Source organism: Scyliorhinus torazame, chromosome 6 (genome assembly GCF_047496885.1).
Source record: "Scyliorhinus torazame isolate Kashiwa2021f chromosome 6, sScyTor2.1, whole genome shotgun sequence".
Taxonomy (NCBI): domain Eukaryota; kingdom Metazoa; phylum Chordata; class Chondrichthyes; order Carcharhiniformes; family Scyliorhinidae; genus Scyliorhinus; species Scyliorhinus torazame.
This window is the reverse complement of record NC_092712.1, coordinates 20,639,516-20,665,124: the sequence shown is the minus strand read 5'-3', so window position 1 is coordinate 20,665,124 and position 25,609 is coordinate 20,639,516. Positions and strand designations below refer to the sequence as shown.

General features: G+C 54.1%; 1 protein-coding gene across 1 annotated transcript in view; it reads left to right on the top strand.

Moving 5' to 3' along the window:
• LOC140425674 (uncharacterized) overlaps positions 1-25,609 on the top strand; it is a 456,765-nt gene that overhangs the window by 256,482 nt on the left and 174,674 nt on the right. Inside the window, exons 21-22 of the mRNA XM_072510172.1 lie at positions 21,075-21,173; positions 22,899-22,958. Coding sequence (XP_072366273.1) covers positions 21,075-21,173; positions 22,899-22,958 — 159 coding nt within the window. The remainder of the gene's footprint in view (positions 1-21,074; positions 21,174-22,898; positions 22,959-25,609) is intronic.

The following is a 25,609-nucleotide window of genomic DNA, read 5'->3' as shown; positions in this document are numbered from 1 at the left end:
CACCCACCGAACCCACAAGGCAAGCAACAAAAACCACAGAAGGGGGAAAAAAAAGGGAAAGAAAAAAACGAGTTCAGCGATAGAACACCCAGGTGAGAAGAGGGGGGTACCAAGGAGGGGGGAAGGGGACAGGGGGAGAAGATATACCAAGAAAGATGTATGTAAATAAAAAACTAGATAAATTGTAAATATCGGACACAAAAGTTCCACTCTGTAAAATTGAAAATGCCAATAAAAACATTTTTAAAAATCCACTGGACAATCAGGAAAGACTGTCTGTATTATACGAGAGACAGAAAGGGTCAGGAATACAGAAGAAACTCATCCAGGGACTGTCTCTCAATTGGACAGTCTGAAACCTGATTAAGGGAAGCTCGTTCTCTGTGGTTTTGAAGGAAGAGAGTGAAAACGAGGCACTTTTTGAAGATATTAGAGGGAGTTCTAAACCCAAAGGTGCAAACCTATCAGCAGGAGAAGAACAGAGAGAAGATCTGATAAAGATACAGAAAGAATGTAGACCAGGTTGTAGGGAAACACCAGGGGGCACTTTGTTAACTAATCTTCATGTAGACATGAGAAATGCTGAACCAATAAAGCCACGCCCGACTTGCCGAAAACCATGGAGACTGACTTGATTGGTGCAGCAACACCATTACCGCACCCGGCAAGGCAGCCATGCAGCCTCGCATGCCGCTGACAACCCGCTTTAAACCTGGTGCCCTGGGTTATATAGGCGACCCACCCCCCGGGGCAATCCCCTGGCTGCCCTCTGGCCCCCGCAGACCCATCAGCTGTACGGGCATTCCAGCACAACCTGTCCCATCTTTTCGGTTCCGATCAGTGTGTGTGTGTGTGTCGGGGGGGGGGGGGGGGAGGCGGGGGTGTATTGTTCAAACACGGCTGCAGTTTGTCAGCCCTGCGAGTGTCCATCATGGACCCGGCGAATCCCGCGCCGTTTTCCATGGGATTCGATGGTGTTCCACACGGCACCAGTGCTAGCCCCTCACTGGTCGCGGAATCGGCGCAGGGACGGCGCCGTTTCTCCTATCATAAAGGATTCTCCGTTGGCGTTATCACTCGCAGAAACAGATAATCCAGCCCCGTGTTTGTCTCCACGGTAAACACAGAGGAGAAATATTCATTGGGAACCTCGTCCATCTCCTGCCGTTCCACACATATGTGTCCACTTTGGTCCTTGAGGGGCCCTATTCTCTCTCGAGTTATTCTTTGTGCTTTAATATACTTAAAGAATCTCTTTGGATTCACCTTAATCCTTTTGGCCAAAGCTACCTCATGCCCCCTTTTTGCCCTCCTAATTTCTTTCTTGGATATACTCCTGTATCCCCTGTACACCTCCAGGGAATCCCTTGATTCCAGCTGTTTGTACCCGAGCCATGCCTCCTGTTTCCTGGCCAAAATCTCAATATGTTTTGTCATCCAGGGTTCCCTACTCCTGCCAGCCTTGCCCTTCACCCTAACAGGAACAGATAGACCCTGAACTCTAGCTATTTCACTTTTAAAGACCTCCAACTTGCCGGAGGTCCCTTTGCCCTCAAACAAGCGACTCCAATCAACCCTTGCAAGCCCCTGTCTAATTCCATCAAAATTCACCGTGCCCCAATTTGAAACTTGCACCTGTTTTGTCCCTTTCCATAACTATTTTAAAATTAATAGAACTATGGTCACTGGCCCCACCGTCATCTATTGCCCTGCCCTATTTCCCAAGAATAGGTCAAGTTTTGCCCTTTTCCCAGTAGGGACCCTCCACATACTGCCTGAGGAAACTTTCCTAAAACAACTGAAGCAAAGATTCCTTTTACTTATTATTTTCAACCCTCCCCTCTCTGTTTGTCTGTTGTGTGTGTGAGCGTGTGTGTGTGTGTGTGTGAGCTTGTGTAGAGGGTGTGGGGAAAGTTAAAATGGGAAATTAGGAATTAGATTATAGTTGTATTTGATGCATATTTCCTAACATTTCTTGTTATAAATAAACAGTAATTATGTTTGCATTTACAAACCTGGTGACTGTAATTATTGGACAGCTAAGGGCCAAAGACTTTGCGTATGTTTCTAAGAATTATTGATTAATTCAATTGTGTTGAGACTCTGGCTCAAGTGGGGCTAAAGTTGACCGCGCACGAGGCCAGGGTGTCGAAACAATAAGGAAAGGCAACACTGAGAAAGCCTGGAAGGGGTGAAATTAAAAAGGTTAGAAATGCAGAGAGAGGGCATGGAAAATATTGGCAACAAAATGAAAGAAAACCAAAGTTTTCTCTTTTTAAATATAAAGAACAAGATGATAACAGAAAGAGCAGGGCCTGCTGGGGCACATGAGAATGTGTGTGTAGCTGGTGGATGTTAGTATGGTTTTCAATGAATATTTTGTACCTGTTTTCACTGAAGATGTTAATAGGCTTTGCAATCAGAGGAGTAGTGTGAAATATTGATTGGAATAAACTTTTTAAGAGAGAAAGCATTAAGGAGTCTAATGCCTTTGAAAGTGGATAAGTCTCCAGGCCCGGATGAAATGTATCTTCCAGCTCTTCAGGGAAACAATAGGACAAAATGGAGGCTCTTCCCATCATTCTAATCATCTCTGGCCACACAAACCAGGTGCCCGAGGACGGACGGAGGGACAATGCTGTACCATTCTTTTCAAATGGGCTAGAAACAAAGGGAAGTCTATGACACAGGCCTGAATTCTCCAACCGTTGGGGTTTTCCATTCCCACGGCAGTGCGCCCCAGCCCGTGGGTTTCCCGGCATCGCGGGGTGTCTTCAATGGGAAATCCCATTGACAAGCGACGGGAAGAGAGAATCTCTCTGCCAGCGAACGGCACGTCTCAAAGAAACAAGCAGCTGGGGGACCAGAGAATCCAGCACATAGTTTTGTTTGCACTGAGTGCTGAATTTGGTGCATTTGAGTGCTATAGTGCGAGTTTGGTGACTGAGGGAGTATAAGGCTTCATTTTTATCTAAAGTTTAGTCTTTCTTTTATTTAGTTAATTAACTTAAAAGCTGCTGTTTGGTTTAGAAGGTCAATTTTCAATCAGCTTTAAACAAAGGTTCTACTTGTAGGTACTTGCAGCTGGAGCTTGTTAATTAGTTAATTGGATTAGGCCAGTTTTCAGAGGCTAGATTCACAGTATAAAAGTGATCCCCTACAGTGCAGACTTTGTTTGCACTGAGTGCTGAATTTGGTGCATTTGAGTGCTATAGTGAGAGTTTGGTGACTGAGGGAGTGCTGAATTTGGTGCATTTGCATGCTATAGTGAGAGTTTGGTGACTGAGGGAGTGCTGAATTTGGTGCATTTGAGTGCGATAGTGAGAGTTTGGTGACTGAGGGAGTTAGGTGAGGAGGGAGTAAGGTGTTCCTTTAATTTCGTTTTCTACATTTCCGCAAAGAGCGAGAAGGGAGCCAGGAGTTTACAGAGAGTGTAGCTGACTGGAAGCAGAGTCGGAGAGCGGAGTTCCAGTTGGTCCACAGGGCAGCTATATTCTGTAAGGAAAGAGGGGATGGAGGCTAGGCCAGTTGCATGCTCCTCCTTTAGGATGTGGGTGGTGAGGGATACCACCGGTGTCGCCGCTGACTATACCTGCGGGAAGTGCACCCAACTCCAGCTCCTCAGAGATCGTGTTAGGGAACTGGAGCTGGAGCTGGATGAACTTCGGATAATCTGGGAGGCAGAGGGTGTAATAGACAAGAGTTACAGGGAGGTAACCGCACCCAAGGTACAGGACAAGAGTAGCTGGGTTACAGTCAGGGGAAAGAGAACAAACAGGCAGACAGTGCAGGGATCCCTCGTGGCCGTTCCCCTTCAAAACAAGTCTACCGTTTTGGATGCGGTTGGGGGGGGATGACCTACCAGGGGAAGGCCCGAGCGGCCAGGTCTCTGGCACTGAGTCTGGCTCTGGGGCTCAGAAGGGAAGGGCAATAGTAATAGGAGATTCAATGGTTAGGAGAATAGATAGGAGATTCTGTGGTCGCGAGCGAGACTCCCGGAAGGTATGTTGCCTCCCGGGTGCCAGGGCCAGGGATGTCTCGGATCGTGTCTTCAGGATCCTTAAGGGGGAGGGTAAGCAGCCAGAAGTCGTGGTGCACATTGGTACCAACGACGTAGGTAGGAAAAGGGGTGTGGAGGTAATAAACGAGTTTAGGGAGTTAGGCTGGAAGTTAAAAGCCAGGACAGACAGAGTTGTCATCTCTTTTTTTGCCGGTGCCACGTGATAGCGAGGCTAGGAATAAGGAGAGAGTGCAGCTGAACACGTGGCTGCAGGAATGGTGTAGGAGGGAGGGCTTCAGGTATTTGGATAATTGGAGCACATTCTGGGGAAGGTGGGACCTGTACAAGCAGGACGGGTTGCATCTGAACCAGAGGGGCACCAATATCCTGGGAGGGAGGTTTTCTAGTACTCTTCAGGAGGGATTAAACTAATTTGGCAGGGGAATGGGAACCGGATTTGTAGTCCAGCAACTAAGGTGGCCGATATTCAGGACGCCAAAGCGTGTAGTGAGGCAGTGGGGGAGGGAACACTGACAAAGGAGAGTACTTGCAGGCACGGAGATGGGTTGAAGTGTGTATACTTCAACGCAAGAAGCATCAGAAATAAGGTGGGTGAACTTAAGGCATGGATCGGTACTTGGGACTACGATGTGGTGGCCATCACGGAAACTTGGATAGAAGAGGGGCAGAAATGGTTGTTGGAGGTCCCTGGTTATAGATGTTTGTATAAGATTAGGGAGGGTGGTAAAAGAGGTGGGGGGGGGGGTGGCATTGTTAATTAGAGACAGTATAACAGCTGCAGAAAGGCAGTTCGAGGAGTATCTGCCTCCTGAGGTAGTATGGGTTGAAGTCAGAAATAGGAAAGGAGCAGTCACCTTGTTGGGAGTTTTCTATAGGCCCCCCAATAGTAGCAGAGATGTGGAGGAACAGATTGGGAAACAGATTTTGAAAAGGTGCAGAAGTCACAGGGTAGTAGTCATGGGTGACTTCAACTTCCCAAACATTGAGTGGAAACTCTTTAGATCAAATCGTTTGGATGGGGTGGTGTTTGTGCAGTGTGTCCAGGAAGCTTTTCTAACGCAGTATGTAGATTGTCCGACCAGAGGAGGGGCAATATTGGATTTAGTACTTGGTAATGAACCAGGGCAAGTGATAAATTTGTTAGTGGGGGAGCATTTTGGAGATAGTGACCACAATTCTGTGACTTTCACTTTAGTAATGGAGAGGGATAGGTGAGTTCAACAGGGGAAGGTTTACATTTGGGGAAGGGTAAATACGATGTTGTCAGACAAGAATTGAAGTGCATAAGCTGGGAACATAGGCTGTCAGGGAAGGACACAAGTGAAATGTGGAACTTGTTCAAGGAACAGGTACTACGTGTCCTTGATATGTATGTCCCTGTCAGGCAGGGAAGAGATGGTCGAGTGAGGGAACCATGGTTGACAAGAGAGGTTGAATGTCCTGTTAAGAGGAAGAAGGAGACTTATGTAAGGCTGAGGAAACAAGGTTCAGACAGGGCGCTGGAGTGATACAAGATAGGAGGGAACTGAAGAAAGGGATTAGGAGAGCTAAGAAAGGGAATGAGAAATCTTTGGCGGGTAGGATCAAGGAAAACCCCAAGGCCTTTTACACATATGTGAGAAATATGAGAATGACTAGAGCGAGGGTAGGTCCGATCAAGGACAGTAGCGGGAGATTGTGTATTGAGTCTGAAGAGATAGGAGAGGTCTTGAATGAGTACTTTATTTCAGTATTTACAAATGGGAGGGGCCATATTGTTGGAGAGGATAGTGTGAAACAGACTGGTAAGCTTGAGGTAATACTTGTTAGGAAGGGCATTTTGAAAAACTTGAGGATAGACAAGTCCCCCGGGCCTGACGGGATATATCCAAGGATTCTATGGGAAGCAAGAGATGAAATTGCAGAGCCGTTGGCAATGATCTTTTCATCCTCACTGTCAACAGGGGTGGTACCAGGGGATTGGAGAGTGGCTAATGTCATGCCCTTGTTGAAAAAAGGGAATAGGGATAACCCTGGGAATTACAGGCCAGTTAGTCTTACTTCGGTGGTAGGCAAAGTCATGGAAAGGGTACTGAGGGATAGGATTTCTGAGCATCTGGAATGACACTGCTTGATTAGGGATAGTCAGCACGGATTTGTGAGGGGTAGGTCTTGTCTTACAAGTCTTATTGAATTCTTTGAGGAGGTGACCAAGCATTTGGATGAAGGTAAAGCAGTGGATGTAGTGTACATGGATTTTAGTAAGGCATTTGAAAAGGTTCCCCATGGTAGGCTTCTGCAGAAAGTAAGGAGGCATGGGATAGTGGGAAATTTGGCCAGTTGGATAACGAACTGGCTAACCTATAGAAGTCAGAGAGTGGCGGTGGATGCTGCGGAAAAGTGGGGAGTCTAAATAAAAGGGTGAAATTAAAAAGGAAATTAGGAAAACAGAGAGAAGGCAGGAAAAAATTACTCACTTAATCGTCATTCAGAAGGACAAGGGCTAATAAAGATCAGCAACACCTATACGTTACGGGAACATTTGCCTGGCTAACGTGATCAAAATGTTTGAGGCAGCAATAGGGAGAGCCAGTAAAAGTGGTATACTTAATGTCGCACAAGTGGCATCAGGGGCGGGCGCCCATGGTGTGGGCACAGACGGGGCCAGGGGTGTGGGGGGGGGGAAGGGACATGCGGGGACGGATCAGACAGTGCCAACCGGAGCCACCATGTAGCTGGTGGACCTGGTTGGGTACAGGGGTATGCACCATGCTAACTTGTCAGCCTTTCACTCCCTGCTGACATTGGGTATTGGAATACAAGCAGCAATGGTGGCTTTCCTGGTGGGAGATGGCCTGCGGCAGTACGAGCAGACGCTGCTCGAGGAGGAGAAGGTAGCTGCAGTAGCGGAGTGGGCAGTGGCAGAGTAGGCAGCAGCGGTGCGTGCCACAGAGGAGGGGGCAGCAGCGGTGCGTGCCACAGAGGAGGGGGCAGCAGCGGTCCGTGCCACAGAGGAGGGGGCAGCAGCGGTGCGTGCCACAGAGGAGCGGGCAGCAGCGGTGCATGCAGCAGCGGAGCGGGCAGCAGCGGTGCGTGCCACAGAGGAGCGGGCAGCAGCGGTGCATGCCGCAGAGGAGCGGGCAGCAGCGGTGCATGCAGCAGCGGAGCGGGCAGCAGCGGTGCGTGCCACAGCGGAGCGGGCAGCAGCGGTCCGTGCCACAGAGGAGCGGGCAGCAGCGGTGCATGCCGCAGAGGAGCGGGCAGCAGCGGTGCGTGCCACAGCGGAGCGGGCAGCAGCGGTCCGTGCCACAGAGGAGCGGGCAGCAGCAGTCCATGCAGCAGAGGAGGGGGCAGCAGCGGTGCATGCCACAGAGGAGGGGGCAGCAGCGGTGCGTGCCACAGAGGAGCGGGCAGCAGCGGTGCATGCCACAGAGGAGCGGGCAGCAGCGGTGCGTGCCACAGAGGAGGGGGCAGCAGCGGTGCGTGCCACAGAGGAGCGGGCAGCAGCGGTGCATGCCACAGAGGAGCGGGCAGCAGCAGTCCATGCAGCAGAGGGGCAGGCAACAGAGGGGCGTGTGGTAGCTGCCCAGGATGGAGAGCAAGCCCCCAATAGGCCGAGGAGGAGGAGGTGCCACAGAGGTGCCGCATGAGGCCTCGTGTGTACCGGCACCGCCTGTCATTCGAGCACCTGCTGGACCAGGCATGCCGTCGAAGACTCCGGCTGAGCAGAGGGATATGTGCCAGGTGATGGCATAACTGGCACCGTGGGGGTATGGGGGAGGACACCCGCCCCCAGTGGCCGTCAAGGTGATGGTCGCCCTGAATTTTTAAGCGACGGGGCAAAGTGGGGACCTGTCCGGGATCTCACAGAGCTCGGTGCACAGGTACATCAGCGCCGTAACTGCCTGGTCGGTACAATACACCCATTTCAATGTGGACTGAGCCCACCAGGATGCCCGGGCAGCGGGGTTCACCGCCATCAATGGGATGCCCGGGGTCCAGGAGGCGATCGATGGGATGCATGCACCCCGACGAGCACCTACTGATGCCAGGCCGCTCTACACCAACCGAAAGGGGCTCCACTCGATGAACGTGCCATCAGCTGCCCATCATTCACCTCTGCACCCGATACCCGGGCAGTGTGCATGACTCCTTCACCCTGGCACACTAGACGTTTCCTGACTGGTTCGAGACCCCCGCTGGCTGTGGGGTTGGCTCCTGGGTGACAGGGGTTATCCACTGCGACTGTGGATGATGACGCCTATCCGGAGACCCCAGACTGATGCGGAAACCCACGACAACAAAGCCCATTCTGGGCCTCCTGAAGATGTGGTTCAGGTGCCTGGACCGCTCTGGAGGGGCCCTCCAGGATTCTGCTGAGAGGTATTATGTTATGCTGCTTCGGATAACACAGGCTGCTTCCTTGTTGTAGTCTCTACGAAAGGATGCTTCAGACTGTGAAATGAGTTCAACATGTTTATTGAACTATTAACACAGTTCTCAAATGAGTTTGACTCTCTGCTAATCTAACTGTAGTAACTCAGTCTAACTGTACCAGCTTGCTCTAAACCACATGCTGGGGTGTGTTGCTGCTGATCAACCCTGTCTAACTCTCTAGATGTCTGTCTGTGGAAAGAGGCAGAGCCTCTGTGCCCTGTCCTTTTATATGGGTCGTGTAGTGCCCCCTTGTGGTAATGCCACCTCTGGGTGAGCTGATTACCCATTGGTTGTGTCCTGTTCGAATGACCCATTGGTTGTATGCCTGCATGTCATGACATCTCTGGTGTTCTCTCTTGTGATTACTTAGTTGTAATGCATTTACATTAACCCCTTGTGTATATACGGTGATGCATATCACTACAAGAGCGTCGCCGCATCATGTCCTACACAACATCGCACAGCAGAGGAGTGACATGCTGGAGGAGGAGGGCGAACACCAGGCCTTGTGCGACGAGGAGGGTGTGGAGGAGGGTGAGGGTGGGCAGAACATGAAACCCAGGCAGGCACGGGAGGCCACACAAAGTGTGTGCCAGGGCGAACGCGCATAGGGCGCTCTGATCGGCCCAAGGTTCACAAACTAGGAGCGGGTATTATATTACTTGGGAGTAATATAAGTTACTCATTTGTTATGCCGAGTTAAACTTAACTTTGATGATAAACACTCAAAGTCTTCCAGTGATGACAAATTATTCATTGAGTAACAAATTTATATACTTGTGAGTCCTTTTCTTTAATACTTTTACTAATAGTCGAATTAACTAAGATTTAATTAAATTAGCAAGGAACAGAATCAGCTACACTCTGAGCTTGCTACACTTCTGGGGCTGCATTCTCCAATAATGGGGCCACGTCCCCGGGCCAGCATAAAACACGCCGGCCTTTCACTCGGGACTTTCCTGAAGAAAGTACTGAGCGATTCTCCTCCCTGCAGGGGGCTGGTAAGGCCCCGGAGTGTTCCTCGAAGCTCTGCCGATACGGGTCCCCGCACTTCCGGTCAGGAGTCCGCGCATGTGCACAGCGGCGACCTGCAGCCGCCGCCCTGAGGGACATGGCGGACTCGGACCGCGAAGCGGCATCAAAAATGTAGGCACCCCCGGGATTGCGCGCGCCCGCGGGTCCGTGACGCCCGATCGCTCCCCTGGCCATCGATGAGGCTCCCCACAGTGATCGACTGAGTGCGCAGCCGCCACCTTGAGATTCCCAACGGCCGATCCGTGGTTAGAACCATGCCGTCGGGAACTCGCCCAGTTTTGCCTTGCTCGCCCCCTGCAGGTAGGAGAATCAGTCAGGTCTTTCTTAAGGAAAGTCCAGAGTGATTGGCCATCATTTCTACGCTGGAGTGGGGACATAGCCCCATTATTGGAGAATCCAGCTTCTGATCTCTAGCTACAACACACACGAAGAGAGCGGGAATAACCACTTGAGCGTGTTTCTATATTCCCTGTTAGTGTTGCCCTCTAGTGATCATCTGACTGTACTGACTGCACATTACCCAATCATGTATTTACATATACAGAGATCACTGAAGGGGGGTTGGGAGGTGTACTGTGCAGGGACACAGACATCACTTCCCAACTCCACACCCCCTCACTCCCAACCCCGGAAGCCGGCAACCCTCTCCGTGATGCATAGCTGCCGCTCGAGGGGTGGGGGCCCTAGGCTGGCAGTAACACCGGGTCTGGTCCATGGGCTGGAGGATGATGATAACCCGCTCTGCGATGAGCTCTGGTGCTCTGCATCATCTGACTCCTGCCCACGGCAGCAGTTTCCACCGTCCGCCTGGGTGATCGCTGCATGCGTGCTGGCCATTCCATCACACGGTGCCACCGGGTTCCTGCGGTGGGGATGGTGGGGACGAGCGGGGAGGGGAGGAGGATGGGGAGCATGGGCCACCCACAGGGTCCGCCCATTCCCCCCAAGGTCTGTCCAATCCACCCCCCCCCTCCCCCCAGCCCCCCCCCCCCCTCCCCCCAGCCCCCACCTCACCAGCCCAGACCAGCTGACCCTTCACATCCATCATACAGGGCACCAAGGCAAGTTGTAACAGTGGTAACCGGTGTTTATTATGAACAAATTTATATTTACAGATGCATGCCCCAGCCCCTATAACCAAACTGCGCCTGCCCCGCAACGTGGCACTGCCAGTCCTGGAGGCCCGCTCTGGTCCTGACCAGGGTCTGCACGCTCGCAGCCATGGAGCAGAGGGAGTGGACCATCTCCGCCTGGAGACTGCGTCACATCAAGCTGCGTCTGTGCCACCACCTTCTACGTTTGTGTCACATCAGCCAGTGACTGCGCCACCTCCCTCTGGGACTGGACCACCATCTCTGTCTGCGCCACGTTGGACAGCGCCTGTGCAATGCCACTGGCATTCCCGGCCATGGCCGCTACAATTTACAGGTGGCTCTGGGACATGGTCGCCTGTGAGACGGGAACCCTGTCCTGGGCCTCGGCCAGCGCCTGCACAGAGTGTCCCAGGCCTTGGACATGCTGATCCATAGCCATGATCGTCGTCCCCAGTGCCTCCACTGCGGACACCACCGGTGCGGTGTTGGCCTGGGTGGCAAGCATGGTTGGCACCACCTCCCCCACCAGTGCCTGCAGGTGCTGAATGCTCGCCGTCAACCCCTCATAACATAGAAATAACATAGAATTTACAGTGCAGAAGGAGGCCACTCGGCCCTTCGAGACTGCACCGGCTCTTGGAAAGAGCACCCTACCCAAGGTCAACACCTCCACCCTATCCCCATAACCCAGTAACCCCACCCAAAACTAAGGGCAATTTTGGACACTAAGGGCAATTTATCATGGCTAATCCACCTAACCTGCACATCTTTGGACTGTGGGAGGAAACCGGAGCACCCGGAGGAAACCCACGCACACACGGGGAGGATGTGCAGACTCCGCACAGACAGTGACCCAAGCCGGAATCGAACTTGGGACCCTGGAGCTGTGAAGCAATTGTGCTATCCCCAATGCTACCGTGCTTTACCGAAAAAGCATACAAATTGGCGAGTATTAGTGGGAAGCCAGCGGATTGGGAATCATTTAAAAGCGAGCAGAGGACAACTAAAAAAGCAATAAGTGGGGAGAAGATGAAATATGAGTGCAAGTTAGCTAGTAATATAAAAGAAGATAGGAAGAGTTTCTTTCAATATATAAAAGGTAAGAGAGAGGCAAAAATATACATTGGACCACTGGAAAACATGGCTGGAGAAGTAATAATAGGAAACAAAGAAACGGCAGACGAATTGAATAGTTACTTTGCACCAATTTTCACAGTCGAAGACACCAGTGTGATGCCAGACTCCAGGAGAATCAGGGGGCAGAGGTGAGTGCAGTGGTAATCACTAAGGAGAAGGTTCTGGGGAAACTGAAAGGTCTGAAGGTGGATAAATCACTTGGACCGGATGGTCTATACCCCAGGGTTCTGAAGAAGATAGCCGAGGAAATTGTGGAGGCATTGGTGGTGATCTTTCATGAATCACTGGAGGCAGGAAGGGTCCCAGAGGACTGGAAAGTGGCTAATGTAACACCCCTGTTTAAGAACGGAGGGAGGCAGAAGACAGGAATTTATAAGCCGTTTAGCCTGACTTTGGTCATTGGTAAGATTTTAGAGTCCATTATTAAAGATGAAATCGCGGAGTACTTGGAAGCGCATGGTAAAATAGGACTGAGTCAGCACGGCTTCGTCAAAGGGAGGTCGTGTCTGACAAATCTGTTAGAGTTCTTTGAGGAAGTAACAAGCAAGTTCGACAAAGGAGAACCAGACGACTTGATTTATTTAGATTTCCAAGGTGCTGCACAGGAGACTGTTAAATAAGTTAAGGGCCCATGGTGTTCAGGGTAAGATCCTGGCATGGATAGAGGACTGGCTGACTGGCCAACCAGAGTGGGGATAAAGGGGTATTTTTCAGGATGGCAGTCGGTGACTAGTGGTGTGCCTCAGGGGTCGGTGCTGGGACCACAACTTTTCACAATATACATTAATGATCTGGAAGAAGGAACTGAAGGCATCGTTGCTAAGTTTGCAGATGATACAAAGACCTGTAGAGCGACAAGTAGTATTGAGGAAGCAAGGGAGGGGGGGGAGGGGGGGGCTGCAGAAGGATTTGGACAAGCTAGGAGAGTGGGCAATGAAGTGGCAGAAGGAATACAATTTGGAAACGTGTGAGGTTATGCACTTTGGAAGGAGGAATTTAGGCATAGACTATTTTCTAAATGGGGGGGAAATGCTTCGGAAATCAGAAACACAAAGGGACTTGTGAGTCCTTGTTCACGATTCTCTTAAGGTTAACGTGCAGGTTCAGTCGGCAATTAAGAAGGCAAATGCAATGTTAGCATTCATGTTAGGAGGGCTAGAATACAAGACCAGGGATGTACTTCTGAGCCTGTATAAGGCTCTGGTCAGACCCCATTTGGAGTATTGTGAGCAGTTTTGGGCCCCGTATCTAAGGAAGGATGTGCTGGCCTTGGAAAGGGTCCAGAGGAGGTTCACAAGAATGATCCCTGGAATGAAGAACTTGTCGTGTGAGGAACGGTTGAGGACTCTGGGTCTGTACTCGTTGGAGTTTAGAAGGATGAGGGGGGAATCTCATTGAAACTTATAGGATACTGCGAGGCCTGGATAGAGTGGACATGGAGAGGGCACTAGAAGCAGAGGACATCATCTCAGGCTAAAGGGATGATCCTTTAAACAGAGATGAGGAGGAATTTCTTCAGCCAGAGGCTGGTGAATCTGTGGAACTCTTTGCCGCAGAAGGCTGTGGAGGCCAAATCACTGAGTGTCTTTAAGACAGAGATAGATAGGATCTTGATTAATAAGGGGATCAGGGGTTATGGGGAGAAGGCAGGAGAGTGGGGATGAGAAAAATATCAGCCATGATTGAGTGGCGGAGCAGACTCGATGGGACGAGTGGCCTAATTCTGCTCCTATGTCTTATGGACTGTGAACCTCAGGGCTGCTCTCCTCGCTGCCATGTTGGCTGGGATGGTGTGCGTGGGGGAGAATTTGTTTATTTGCGGCTGCAGCTGCAGCTTTTGGGTGTCAATCGTTAAACCGGCGAATCCCAGCACCGTTCCGCATCAGTTGCAGCGCTGGGGCGGGATTCTCCGTTTGCCGACCTCAAGATTGGGCGGAGAATAGCTTCCGAGGCCGGAATCGCAGTTGGCACCGGTTTGACGACAAATCGGTGTGCTCCGGCATATCATTAGCGGGCCTGACTACTGGGGCGAAATTCTCCCCCAACGGCGGGATGTCAGCCGACTGGCGCCAAAGCCGGCGCCAATCAGACGGGCATCGCGCCGGCCCAAAGGTGCGGAAGGCTCCGCATCTTTGGCGGCCTAGCCCCAACATTGAGGGGCTAGGCCGACGCCGGAGGGATTTCCGCCCCGCCAGCTGGCGGAAATGGCGTTTGTTTCCCCGCCAGCTGACGCGGAAATGCGGCGCATGCGCGGGAGCGTCAGCGGCCGCCGACAGTTTCCCAGCGCATGCGCGGGAGCGTCAGCGGCCGCTGTCAGTTTCCCAGCGCATGCGCAATGGGGAGAGTCCCTTCCGCCTCCGCCATGGTGGAGGCCGTAGCGGAGGCGGAAGGGAAAGAGTGCCCCCACGGCACAGGCCCGCCCGCGGATCGGTGGGCCCCGATCGCGGGCCAGGCCACCGTGGGGGCACCCCCCGGGGTCAGATCGCCCCGCGCCCCCCCCCCAGGACCCCGGAGCCCGCCCACGCCGCCTGGTCCCGCCGGTAAATACCAGGTTTGATTTACGTCGGCGGGACAGGCAATTCCTGGGCGGGACTTCGGCCCATCCGGGCCGGAGAATCCAGCGGGGGGGCCCGCCAACCGGCACGGCCGTATTCCCGCCCCCGCCCAATCTCCGGGAGCGGTGACTTCGGCGGGGGCGGGGGCGGGATTCACGGCGGCCAACGGCCATTCTCCGACCCGGCGGGGGGTCGGAGAATGACGCCCCTGATGTCCCGGATCCTCCGATGGGCCGAGTTCCCGACGGCGTCGTTCAATTGTGGCTATAAAAATGGTGAAGCTGGCGTTGTGGCTGCTTAGCGAGAGAGGGGAGGTAGGAAATGGCGTGGAGTGACTGTGGGCTGCTGGCCCGGACACCGGCCGTGCTGGCTGCGGCGGGGGGGGTCCCTGACAGGGCCGGGTGAGGGCACGGGGGGAACAGGCCGAGCAGCTGGGGTGACCTCCTCCACCCCCCACAGGACTGAGCTAGCGCCCAGGCACCGATCGCCATTACAGCGGCCATCTTGCTGAGCACTCGCCCCGGCCCCTGGTTCTACACAGTGACACCGGCCGTATGGGCGCACCCCCCCCTTCGGCCCTGACACCCTGCTCAACCTACAGCCACCAACCAAGAGACCAACCAGGGCCACACCCAAGGCAGCTCCCAGTGAGGTCAGTGCCAGCCAACAGTGCCCCTGGCAGCAGGGACAGGCGCCAGGACTGGGGGCACCGACGGGGCCAGGGTGCGGGCGTGGGGGGGGCGAACATGCGTTGGCGGGGCCCGCAGTGCCAACCGGGGCCATCATGCAGCCCATGGTACCTGTATGAGAACGGGAGTATGCGCCATATTAACTTGTTGGCCTTTCACCCCCTGCAGAGAATGGCATTCGGAAACCAAAACGCAATGCTGGCCGCGGTGGTGATGGCTGGAGCCCTGAGAGATACCCTGTGGCCGCCTGAGCAAGGACCGCTTGGATAGGAGGGGGAAGCTGCAGCAGAGGACCGGGCTGCAGAGGACCGGGCTGCAGAGGACCGGGCTGCAGAGGACCGTGCTGCAGAGGACCGGGCTGCAGAGGACCGAGCTGCAGAGGACCGGGCTGCAGAGGACCGTGCTGTAGAGGAATGGACTGCAGAGGACCGGGCTGCAGAGGACCGGGCTGCAGAGGACCGGGCTGCAGAGGACCGGGCTGCAGAGGACCGGGCTGCAGAGGACCGTGCTGCAGAGGACCGTGCTGCAGAGGACCGGGCTGCAGAGGACCGGGCTGCAGAGGACCGGGCTGCAGAGGACCGGGCTGCAGAGGACCGGGCTGCAGAGGACCGGGCTGCAGAGGACCGGGCTGCAGAGGACCGGGCTGCAGAGGACCGGGCTGCAGAGGACCGGGCTGCAGAGGACCGGGCTGCAGAGGACCGGGCTGCAGAGGACCGGGCTGCAGAGGACCGGGCTGCAGAGGACCGGGCTGCAGAGGACCGGGCTGTAGAGACCGGGCTGCAGAGGACCGGACTGCAGAGGACCGGGCTGCAGAGGACCGGGCTGCAGAGGACCGGGCTGCAGAGGACCGGGCTGCAGAGGACCGTGCTGCAGAGGACCGGGCTGCAGAGGACCGGGCTGCAGAGGACCGGGCTGCAGAGGACCGTGCTGCAGAGGACCGGGCTGCAGAGGACCGGGCTGCAGAGGACCGGGCTGCAGAGGACCGGGCTGCAGAGGACCGGGCTGCAGAGGACCGTGCTGCAGAGGACCGGGCTGTGGAGGACCGTGCTGCAGAGGACCGGGCTGCAGAGGACCGGGCTGCAGAGGACCGGGCTGCAGAGGACCGTGCTGCAGAGGACCGGGCTGTGGAGGACCGGGCTGCAGAGAGGCAGGTGATGGCCGCACAGGCTGGAGGGCGGGCCGCCCCACAAGCCGAGGCGGAGGAGGTTCCCCAGGAGGCCTCGTGTGTACCGGCACCCCCTGCCATTCGAGGACCTGTCGGACCAGGCATGCAGACGGAGACTGTGGCTGAGACACATCTGCCAGATGTGGCACACCTGGCACCGTGGGGGTTTGGGGGAGGACAACCGCTCCCGGTGACCGTCAAGGTGACGATCGGCCTCAACGTTTATGGGACGGGGTCTTTCCAGTCGGCGAGTGGGGACCTGTTTGGGATCTCGCAGATGTCGGTGCACAGGTGCATCCGCACCGTCACAGGCGCCCTGATCTGGATTCACCGCTGTTGAGACTAAGTGCTGACGCCGACGTGCAAACCGTGATCTTCAACGACAGGAAAAACGGTGCAACGAGTGCAACGATTTAGCAACTCGCAATGGGCTGGACCATTGCCTCGTGGAACACCACCGTTTTCAAACGAATCGCCGCCGGATTCGCCGTGTCCATGATTGCCGCAAGTGAGAGCCATACGCTGCAGCCGCACTTAAACAATCCATCCATCCACACACCGTCCCAGCCAAATTGGTGCCGGTCATGCGTGCCACCCAGGCCGAAACCGCACGGGTGGCGGTGGAGACACTGGGGGGGGGTGGGACGGTGGTGTCGGGTTTGGGTCAGGTTGTGCAAAGCCTGGGGCATTCTGTGCAGGCTGGGGCTGAGGCCCAGGACAGGGCTGCCCTCTCACAGGCAGCCATGTGCCGGAGCCACCTGGAGATTGCAGCGGCGCTCCACAGCGTGGCCCAGTCACAGCAGGCCATGGCTGAGAGCGTTGGCGATATTGCCCAGGTGCTGGCCGGCATGGCACACACTCAGAAGGAGGCGGCCCATAACCCAGAGGGACGTGGCACAGTCACTGGTTGATGTGGCACAGCCCCTCACCCTCAGTGTGGCGGCACAGTTGCAGTGTGATGTGACACAGTCCCAAACGGAGATCGCCCACTCCCTGGTGTCCATGTCCGTGAGCGTGCAGACCCTGGTCGATACCAGAGTGCGCCTCCAGGACTGGCAGCGCCAGGTGGCAGGGGGGCCTCAGGGTATAGTTCCGCTCGCACCACCGTCCCATGGAGTAGCCCAGGGGCGATTGGGCACCCTGAGGGAGGAGATGGTGATGGGGCCCACGCCGGTGACTCCCGCAGGGGAGGTCCCGGAACACCGCAGCACCTCGGACTCCCTCCTCCTGGCCCTGGTGCATCTGGTGGGCAGCGGGCAGAACAGGGCGGCACCACGCCACCCGGGACGCCCGAGGAGCAGCCGGGCCCATCCAGGAGACTTACGCCAACACAAACCTAGGTCACAGGGCAGGAGTCACAGCAGCCCGCCTCCACTCCTCCTGTACCATCTGGGGAACCACCTAGGTGTAGCGTTAGGGCCTGTAAGGCCAGAAAGTTAGACACCAGTTAAGTTGGCACGGGTGCAGGGCACAGTTTAGTTAATTCGGGCTAGGGCACAAGCTGTATATATTTGTTCACAATAAACAGCTGTCAATACCGTCCAAACCTGCCTCGGCACTCTTCTGGGTGTGGGGGTGGACTGGTCCAGGCTGGCCAGTGGCTGGTGGAGGACGAGTGAAGACCCCATGGGCGATCCCCCCCCTCACCCCCCCCCCCCCCCCCCCCCCCGCCCGACCCTCCCTGCCTGACCCCTCCCCCGGCACCCTTTCCCCAGCGGTTCGACAGGACCGTGTGGTGGACCAGCCAGCTCGCATGCAGGGATCACCCAGGTGGAAGGTGCTACTGTGGGCAGGAGTCAGGCACAGTCTAACGATGTAGAGCACGGAGCACATCGCAGAGAGGGCTGTCATCATCCTCCATCTCATGGACCAGACCCACTGTCAATGCCAACCCAGTGCCCCCAGCTCGTAGCGCCACAGGTATGTATAACGGGGATGGTGTGCATGCGGGTGCTGTGGGAGGTGAGGGTGTTCGGTGGTGTGGGAGGTGAGGGGGTGTGGATCTGGGATGGTGGTGCCCGTACCCCTGGTCAGCGTCCCTCCTTCCCCCCTAATCGGTGAAACGTGAGGTGACGAGGGCGTCCCATGTGCGCTGGCAATAGCATTGTGTGGCCTCCCGTGTCTGGCCAGGCCCAATGTCCCGCCCATTGCCCCCTCCCCCTCATCTTCCTCGTCTGATGAGGCTGCCCTTCCTCCTCCAGCACATCGCCCCTCTGCTGGGCTATATTGTGGAGGATGCAGTAGACCACCACGATGAGGGTGACCCTCCTGGCCTCATACTGGAGGGCTCGTCCAGAGCGGTCCTGGCACCTGAAGTGCATCTTCAGGACTCTAAAGCACAGCTCGATCACATCCCTGGTCGCTGTAAGGGCATCAGTGTAGCGGGTCTCCGTGTCGGTCTGTGGCCTCCATATAGGTGTCATCAGCCACGACCACAACGGGTAACCCCTATTGCCCAGCGACCAGCCCCATGGCCGGGGAGGGCGGTGTACCCCTGGAGCACGTCTGGGAGCACCGAGTGCGCCAAGTTGAATGAGTCATGCACACTGCCCGGGTATCGGGCGAAGACGTGCATAATCGTGGTAGAACCCTCAAGAGTATTGAAAGTCAGAGAGATCTAGGAGTACAGGTCCACAGGTCACTGAAAGGGGCAACACAGGTGGAGAAGATAGTCAAGAAGGCATACGGCATACTTGCCTTCATTGGCCGGGGCATTGAGTATAAGAATTGGCAAGTCATGTTGCAGCTGTATAGAACCTTAGTTAGGCCACACTTGGAGTCTAGTGTTCAATTCTGGTCGCCACACTACCAGAAGGATGTGGAGGCTTTAGAGAGGGTGCAGAAGAGATTTACCAGAATGTTGCCTGGTATGGAGGGTATTAGCTTTGAGGAGAGGTTGAATAAACTCTGTTTGTTCTCACTGGAACGACGGAGGTTGAGGGGTGACCTGATAGAGCTCTACAAAATTATGAGGGGCATAGACAGAGTGGACAGTCAGAGGCTTTTTCCCAGGGTAGAGGGGTCAATTACTGGGGGGCAGAGGTTTAAGGTGAGAGGGGCAAGGTTTAGAGTAGATGTACGAGGCAAGTTTTTTACGCAGAGGGTAGTGGGTGCCTGGAACTCGCTACCGGAGGAGGTAGTGGAAGCAGGGACGATAGGGACATTTAAGGGGCATCTTGACAAATACATGAATAGGATGAGAATAGAGGGATACGGACCCGGGAAGTGTAGAAGATTGTAATTAGTCGGGCAGCATGGTCGGCACGGGCTTGGAGGGACGAAGGGTCTGTTCCTGTGCTGTACATTTCTTTGTTCTTTGTTCTAATCCTCATCTGATGGTGACAGACCAGCTGAATGTTCATGGTAGCCCTTTCGGTTAGTGCACGGCAGCCTGTTATCCGCCGGTGGGCGGATGGCGACGTCCACCCCATCGATCACCCCCTGGACCTGGGGCATCCCAGCGATGGCAGTCAACCCCGCTGCCCGGGGTAGGCGCGGTCTACAGGGTACTGTATGTACCTCTCCGCCTGGGCATATAGGGTGTCAGTGATGGTGCGGATACACCTGTGCGGCGATGACTGCTAAATCCTGGACAGGTCCCCATCGGCGACTAGAACGACCCCGTCGCATAGACATTGAGGGCGACCGTCACCTTGACGGTCACCGAAAGCGGGTATCCTCCCCCATACCCCTGCGGTGCCAGGTATGCCATCACTTGGCTGATGTGTCTCACTGTCTCTCTGCCCATCCGCAGTCTGCGTCTGCATGCCCGGCGGGGGGCTGCGGACTCAGCCCGGGACCCCCACAGTTGGGGGCGGGCCGATCTGCGGGCAGGGAGGGATTTCATGCTGGGCTGGAGGCAATGTGTGCGGGTCGTCCGGGGCACGAGAGTGGCCGGTGCGGGGCACTTAAGGCAGACTCGGACCTCGGAGCCAGACGCAAAAGTGAGACCCCCGATCGGCCGCCTGCCCGAGCATCTAACCGCGCGGATCTAACCCCCGGCCGCTGAAAAGGCCCCCCCCCCCCGGTGTCTGATCCCCCTACCTCCAGGGAGGCCACGGGCTGACTCCGCAGCCGCCATGCCAACATCCTGACTGGCAATAGTTCCACATCGTCGGGAACTTGGCCGGTTGAGACCGGCGGATCGCGAGGCGGGCCTCTGTCAATGGGCCCCCAGCCGCGCGGCGCACTCCGCCATCACGCCGACTTCCTGGTCCCGGAGAATCGGGCACCAGGCCCGATTTTGGCATGAAAGTGGATTCTCCGCCCCCGCGCCGAACGCGATTTCGGCGCGGGGGCGGAGAATCCAGCCCAAGGTCAGAGAACCCCGCCATGGTCACACTTGAGGGAGCACAGAGGAAAGTTGAGAATGCAGAGGACGGGAGCGTCGTTGATAGTTTATGAACAACTAAATTGAAGTGAATACAATTATTAAATGTGAGAGAGATTGGGCAGGAAAATCAAATTCCTCCAGGTTGAGGTGTTTATTACCAGGGGCATAGATTCGAGGGGAATGATTTGATCCGGAGATTGGTTGGATCAGAAACTCATTGCGTGAAGGAATGGCCAAGGCAAACATCCTCAAAACATTTCAAAAGTCTTTGGCTATTCATAGCCTCCATGTCATCTTTGTAAAGTAGGGTTAAGCTGACCTTTGCAGACTGGCACAGCCCAATGCCCTCCTTCCATTTTGCAAGTGCTGCTCCGACGCCTTTCTTCATGCCTGGTGACCCCATTTGTCTCGACATCATCATCATCCACCTCAAGCAGAATGTGACTCCCTCCTCTCCTTTCGATCAGTGAAAATTCCTGCTGCCACCTCTGGTAATCCTGTTGATAGTATCCAGCCTGTGGCTGCGCAATTTCCTCTCCACTGTCGTCACTTAAAAGAATCTCACATGGTGCATTTTTGATGGCAGCTCTCAGTCGGTCCAGTAATTACAAACCTTTCTCGTTTGACAGCACCCAGGAACAGGAACCTTGAACCTATTGATCCACATGATGTGATGGCAATGCTCACTTTTCCACCTTCAGAAGATCTTTTGGAACAACATCCACTGCGTGAGTCAGCATTATAATGATCATTTTTAAACAGAATATTGCAGATTGAACTAGGCTGAAGGGTTGCAGACTCTGTGGCCTGTCACATATTTAAGACCTGGTGCCATTTTTGTCCGCCTGGCTCTGTTGCCACCTTTGAGCTCACCCTCACTGTACAAGTTCAGAGGTCGCCATTTGTATAACTGTAAGTCTGTGGGCAACTCTGGCAGGCCGAATGTGACAGTTACTGCTTATCCTTGGAATCTCTGGGTAGTTATTCCGAGAGCACGTAATTATCAAACACTTAGCCCTTTACATTATGAGTCAACCCAGTGGGAGTTTCTGACAATCCAGAACCTTCCACTGGAAAAGATGAAAAGGTGCCTCTGATTATCATAGATTATCATAGAATTTACAGTGCAGAAGGAGGCCATTCGGCCCATCGAGTCTGCACCGGCTCTTGGAAAAAGCACCCTACCCAAGGTCAACACCTCCACCCTATCCCCATAACCCAGTCACCCCACCCACCACTAAGGGCAATTTTGGACACTAAGGGCAATTTATCACGGCCTATCCACCTAACCTGCACATCGTCGGACTGTGGGAGGAAACCGGAGCACCCGGAGGAAACCCACGCACACACGGGGAGGATGTGCAGACTCCGCACAGACAGTGACCCAAGCCGGGAATCGAACCTGGGACCCTGGAGCTGTGAAGCAATTGTGCTAACCACTGTGCTACAGTGCTGATGGGCACATGGGACCTGCAACGGGCAGCATGGTAGCACAGTGGTTAGCACTGTTGCTTCACAGCGCCAGGGTCCCAGGTTCGATTCCCGGCTTGGGTCACTGTCTGTGCGGAGTCTGCACGTTCTCCCCGTGTCAGCGTGGGTTTCCTCCGGGTGCTCCGGTTTCCTCCCACAAGTCCCGAAAGACGTGCTGGTGGGTAATTTGGACATTCTGAATTCTCTCTCCGTGTACCCGAACAGGCGCCGGAATGTGGCGACTAGGGGCTTTTCACAGTAACTTCATTGCAGTGTTAAGGTAAGCCTACTTGTGACACTAATAAGGATTATTGTGAAGGCCTCCACTGCCTTCTCCCATACCAGCCTGCGCTGCTGAGCCTGCTGGGATACCCGCATGGCGTGGGTCTGGGTAAAATACAGGTGCGAGCCTATGTAGCTCCTAATTGGCCATTCATGGACGAAATGGGCTGAAGGGCAGGAGGAATGGCGAACATCCGCCCCAGTTGCCTGCAAATTCACCCAGGCTCAAACTGGAAATGGACAAGATCGCGTCAGTTCACCAACCAAAGCCCTATTTTAATGCTTCACACATCTCCCCACTGCAACCCAACGCCTCTGCACAGGCAGTGGTCTGCCCCTGACGTTCCCGTTCTGCCCTGTGACTTAGCAAAGATGCCATAGGGTAAAAGGAATGGTGTTGTGTATTTATGGGGCACATTCAGAGAATGATTGTGTGACCCCATTGGCCATTTGCGCGAGTAACTGGGCGGTGTAACATCGCAGCCTGTAGCGTTAACACTTCCTGAATAAAGATCTACGTTTTGGCGAATCTCCACAGCCTCCTAAAGTCAACCCTGCGGACAGCACAGATTGGATAAGCTGGATAAGAATTTTATGAATCAAAATATTTCAGTGACAACAAATCTTACAAGAATCTTTTTTCCGGCGGGTCAGAAGAAACATAAAAGTTCCTGTATTCAAGTGTTCTTCTCTTTTGACAGCGCAAAGCAGCGTCTGCCCTATTGGTCACGATATCCTGACTCCTTTGCCTGCTCCACTCGGTAAGTCAGTACGATGTTCAGAATGGGCGATGAGGACCCTGATTGTCATCATGTCGAGGTGCCCTGGCTTTGCCAGTGTCACTGCCAGTGGGCCCATTCCACCCACAAATGGTGCATGTTAGGAGGAGGCCATTTTATTCGACAGAATGTGGGTGTCACTGGCCCGGGCAGCATTTATTCATCGAAAGGAAATCTATGCAGCCGGTATGTCCAATTCTGAGGTTTATTAATGTGTGGTAGTTAGGTCACAGGAAACCTGGAATTTGGGATTCCACCACACTGGCCTTCTCACTCCAAAGTGACCATGTACTGCCCCTGTGTTGATTCCCGCCTGGGCCATCCTCGGGTGGCACGGTGGCGCAGTGGTTAGCGCTGCTGCCTCACGGCGCTGAGGACCCGGGTTCGATCCCAGCCCCGGGTCACTGTCCGCGTGGAGTTTGCACAATCTCCCCGTGTCTGCGTGGGCCTCACCCCCACAACCCAAAGATGTGCCGGTTAGTTGTATTGGCCACGCTAAATTGCCCCTTAATTGGAAAAGGAAGTATTGGATACTCAAAATTCATTTAAAAAAGAAAGGATGGGCCATCCTTCGTGTGGCGAGGCGAGTCAGGCAGTGAGGGTTGGAGGAGCAGGGATGAGCATGAGAGGGTGAGAAGTGGGGTGCAGCAGGAGGGAGGGATAATCCAGGAGCAGGATGGGTGTGGATGGGGCGGCAGGGGGAATGTGGTTGTATTGAGGAGTAAGATGGGGAAGGAGGGGATTCAATCAGTGCAGAGGAGGTGCAGAGTAGACCCTGCCTTCTCCCATCCAATCAACCTCCCTCCTCTGCGATATCCATCTACTTCCTCCCACCCCCGTGCAGGCTTTCTTAACTGGCTGTCTTCCTGAGTGGAAACAAGATTGACCAATGGACTGGCCTCCAGATGGGACGTCAATCAGTGTGATCACAGAAATTTGAGGTTGCGGGGCAGGTGGGGTCAAGGTACTAAAAGGAGATCCCTTGACAGGGGCAGGGCTCAAGGGGCAGGTTTAGAGGCCTCAGGGTGGGGCCTGATAGAAGAGGGGATTAGAGGGTCAAAGCCAGGGAGGAGGAATTAAGGACATGTTGGAGACAGGCACAGTCCCAGCACTGATCCCTGCGGAACACCACTCGTCACAGCCCTCCAATCAGAAAAGCACCCTTCCATTGCTACTCGCTGCCTTCTATGACAGAGCCAGTTCTGTATCCACCTTGCCAGCTCGCCCCTGATCCGATGCGACTTCGCCATCTGTACCAGTCTGCGATGAGGGACCTTGTCAAAGGCCTTACTGAAGCCCATGTAGACAACATCCATTGCCCTACCTGCATCAATCATCCTTGTCACTTTCTCAAAAAATCCAATCAAGTCAGTGAGACAGACCTCCCCTTCACAAAACCATGCTGTCCATCACTAACATGTCCATTTGTTTCCAAATGGGAATAAATCCTATCTCGAAAAATCCTCTCAAATAATTTCCCTGCCACATATGTAAGGCTTCAAACAAAGGAACAACACTGACTATTTTCCAATCCTCTGGGACCTCCCCTGTAGCCAGTGAGGATACAAAGATTTCTGTCAAGGCCTCAGCAATTTCCTCCCTTGCCTCTCTCAGTATTCTGGGGTCGATTCCATCAGGCCCTGGGGACTTATCTACCTTAATGTTTTTCAAGATGTCCAACACCTCATCTTTTTGGATCTCAATGTGACCCGGCTATCTACACACACTTCCCCAGACTCATCATCAACCAAGTCCTTCTCTTTGGTGAATACTGATACAAAGTAGTCATTTAGTACCTCGCCCATTTCCTCTGGTTCCATGCATAGATTCCCTCCCATGTCCTTGAGTGGCCTAACCCTCTCCCTGGCTACCCTCTTTATATACGTGTAAAAAACCTTTGGATTTTCACTCATCCTGTTTGCCATTTACTTTTCATGACCCCATTTAGCCCTCCTGACTCCTTGCTTAAGTTCCTTCCTACTGTCCTTATATTCCACACGGGCTTTGTCAGTTCCCAACCTTGCAGCCCTTACAAATGCTTCCTTTATTTTGGACAAGGCTCACTATATCCCTCGTTATCCAAGGTTCCTGAAACTTGCCATATTTACCCTTCTTCCTCACAGGAACGTGCCGGTCCTGAATTCCTATCAACTGACATTTGAAAGCCTCTCACATGCCAGATGTTGATTTGCCCTTAAACATCTGCCCCCAATCTAGATTCTTGAGTTCCTGCCTAATATTGTTATAATTAGACTCCCCCCAATTTAGCACATTCACCTGAGGACTACACTTATCTTTATCCATCACTACCTTAAAGCTTACTGAATTGTGGTCAGTGCTCCCGATCTGCTCCCCTACTGAAACGTCGACCACCTGGTCAGCCTAATTCCCCAATGTCAGGTCCAGTACGGTCCCTTTCCTAGTTGGACTATCTACATATTGTTTCACAAAACCCTCCTGGGTGCTCCTTACAAACTCTGCTCCATCCAAGCCTCCAGCATGAATGGGTGTCCCAGTCAATATAGGGGAAGTTAAAATCGCCCACCACAACAACCCTGTTGCTTTTACACCTTTCCAAAATCTGTCTACATATCTGTTTCTCTACCTCCTGCTGGCTGTTGGGAAGCCTGTAG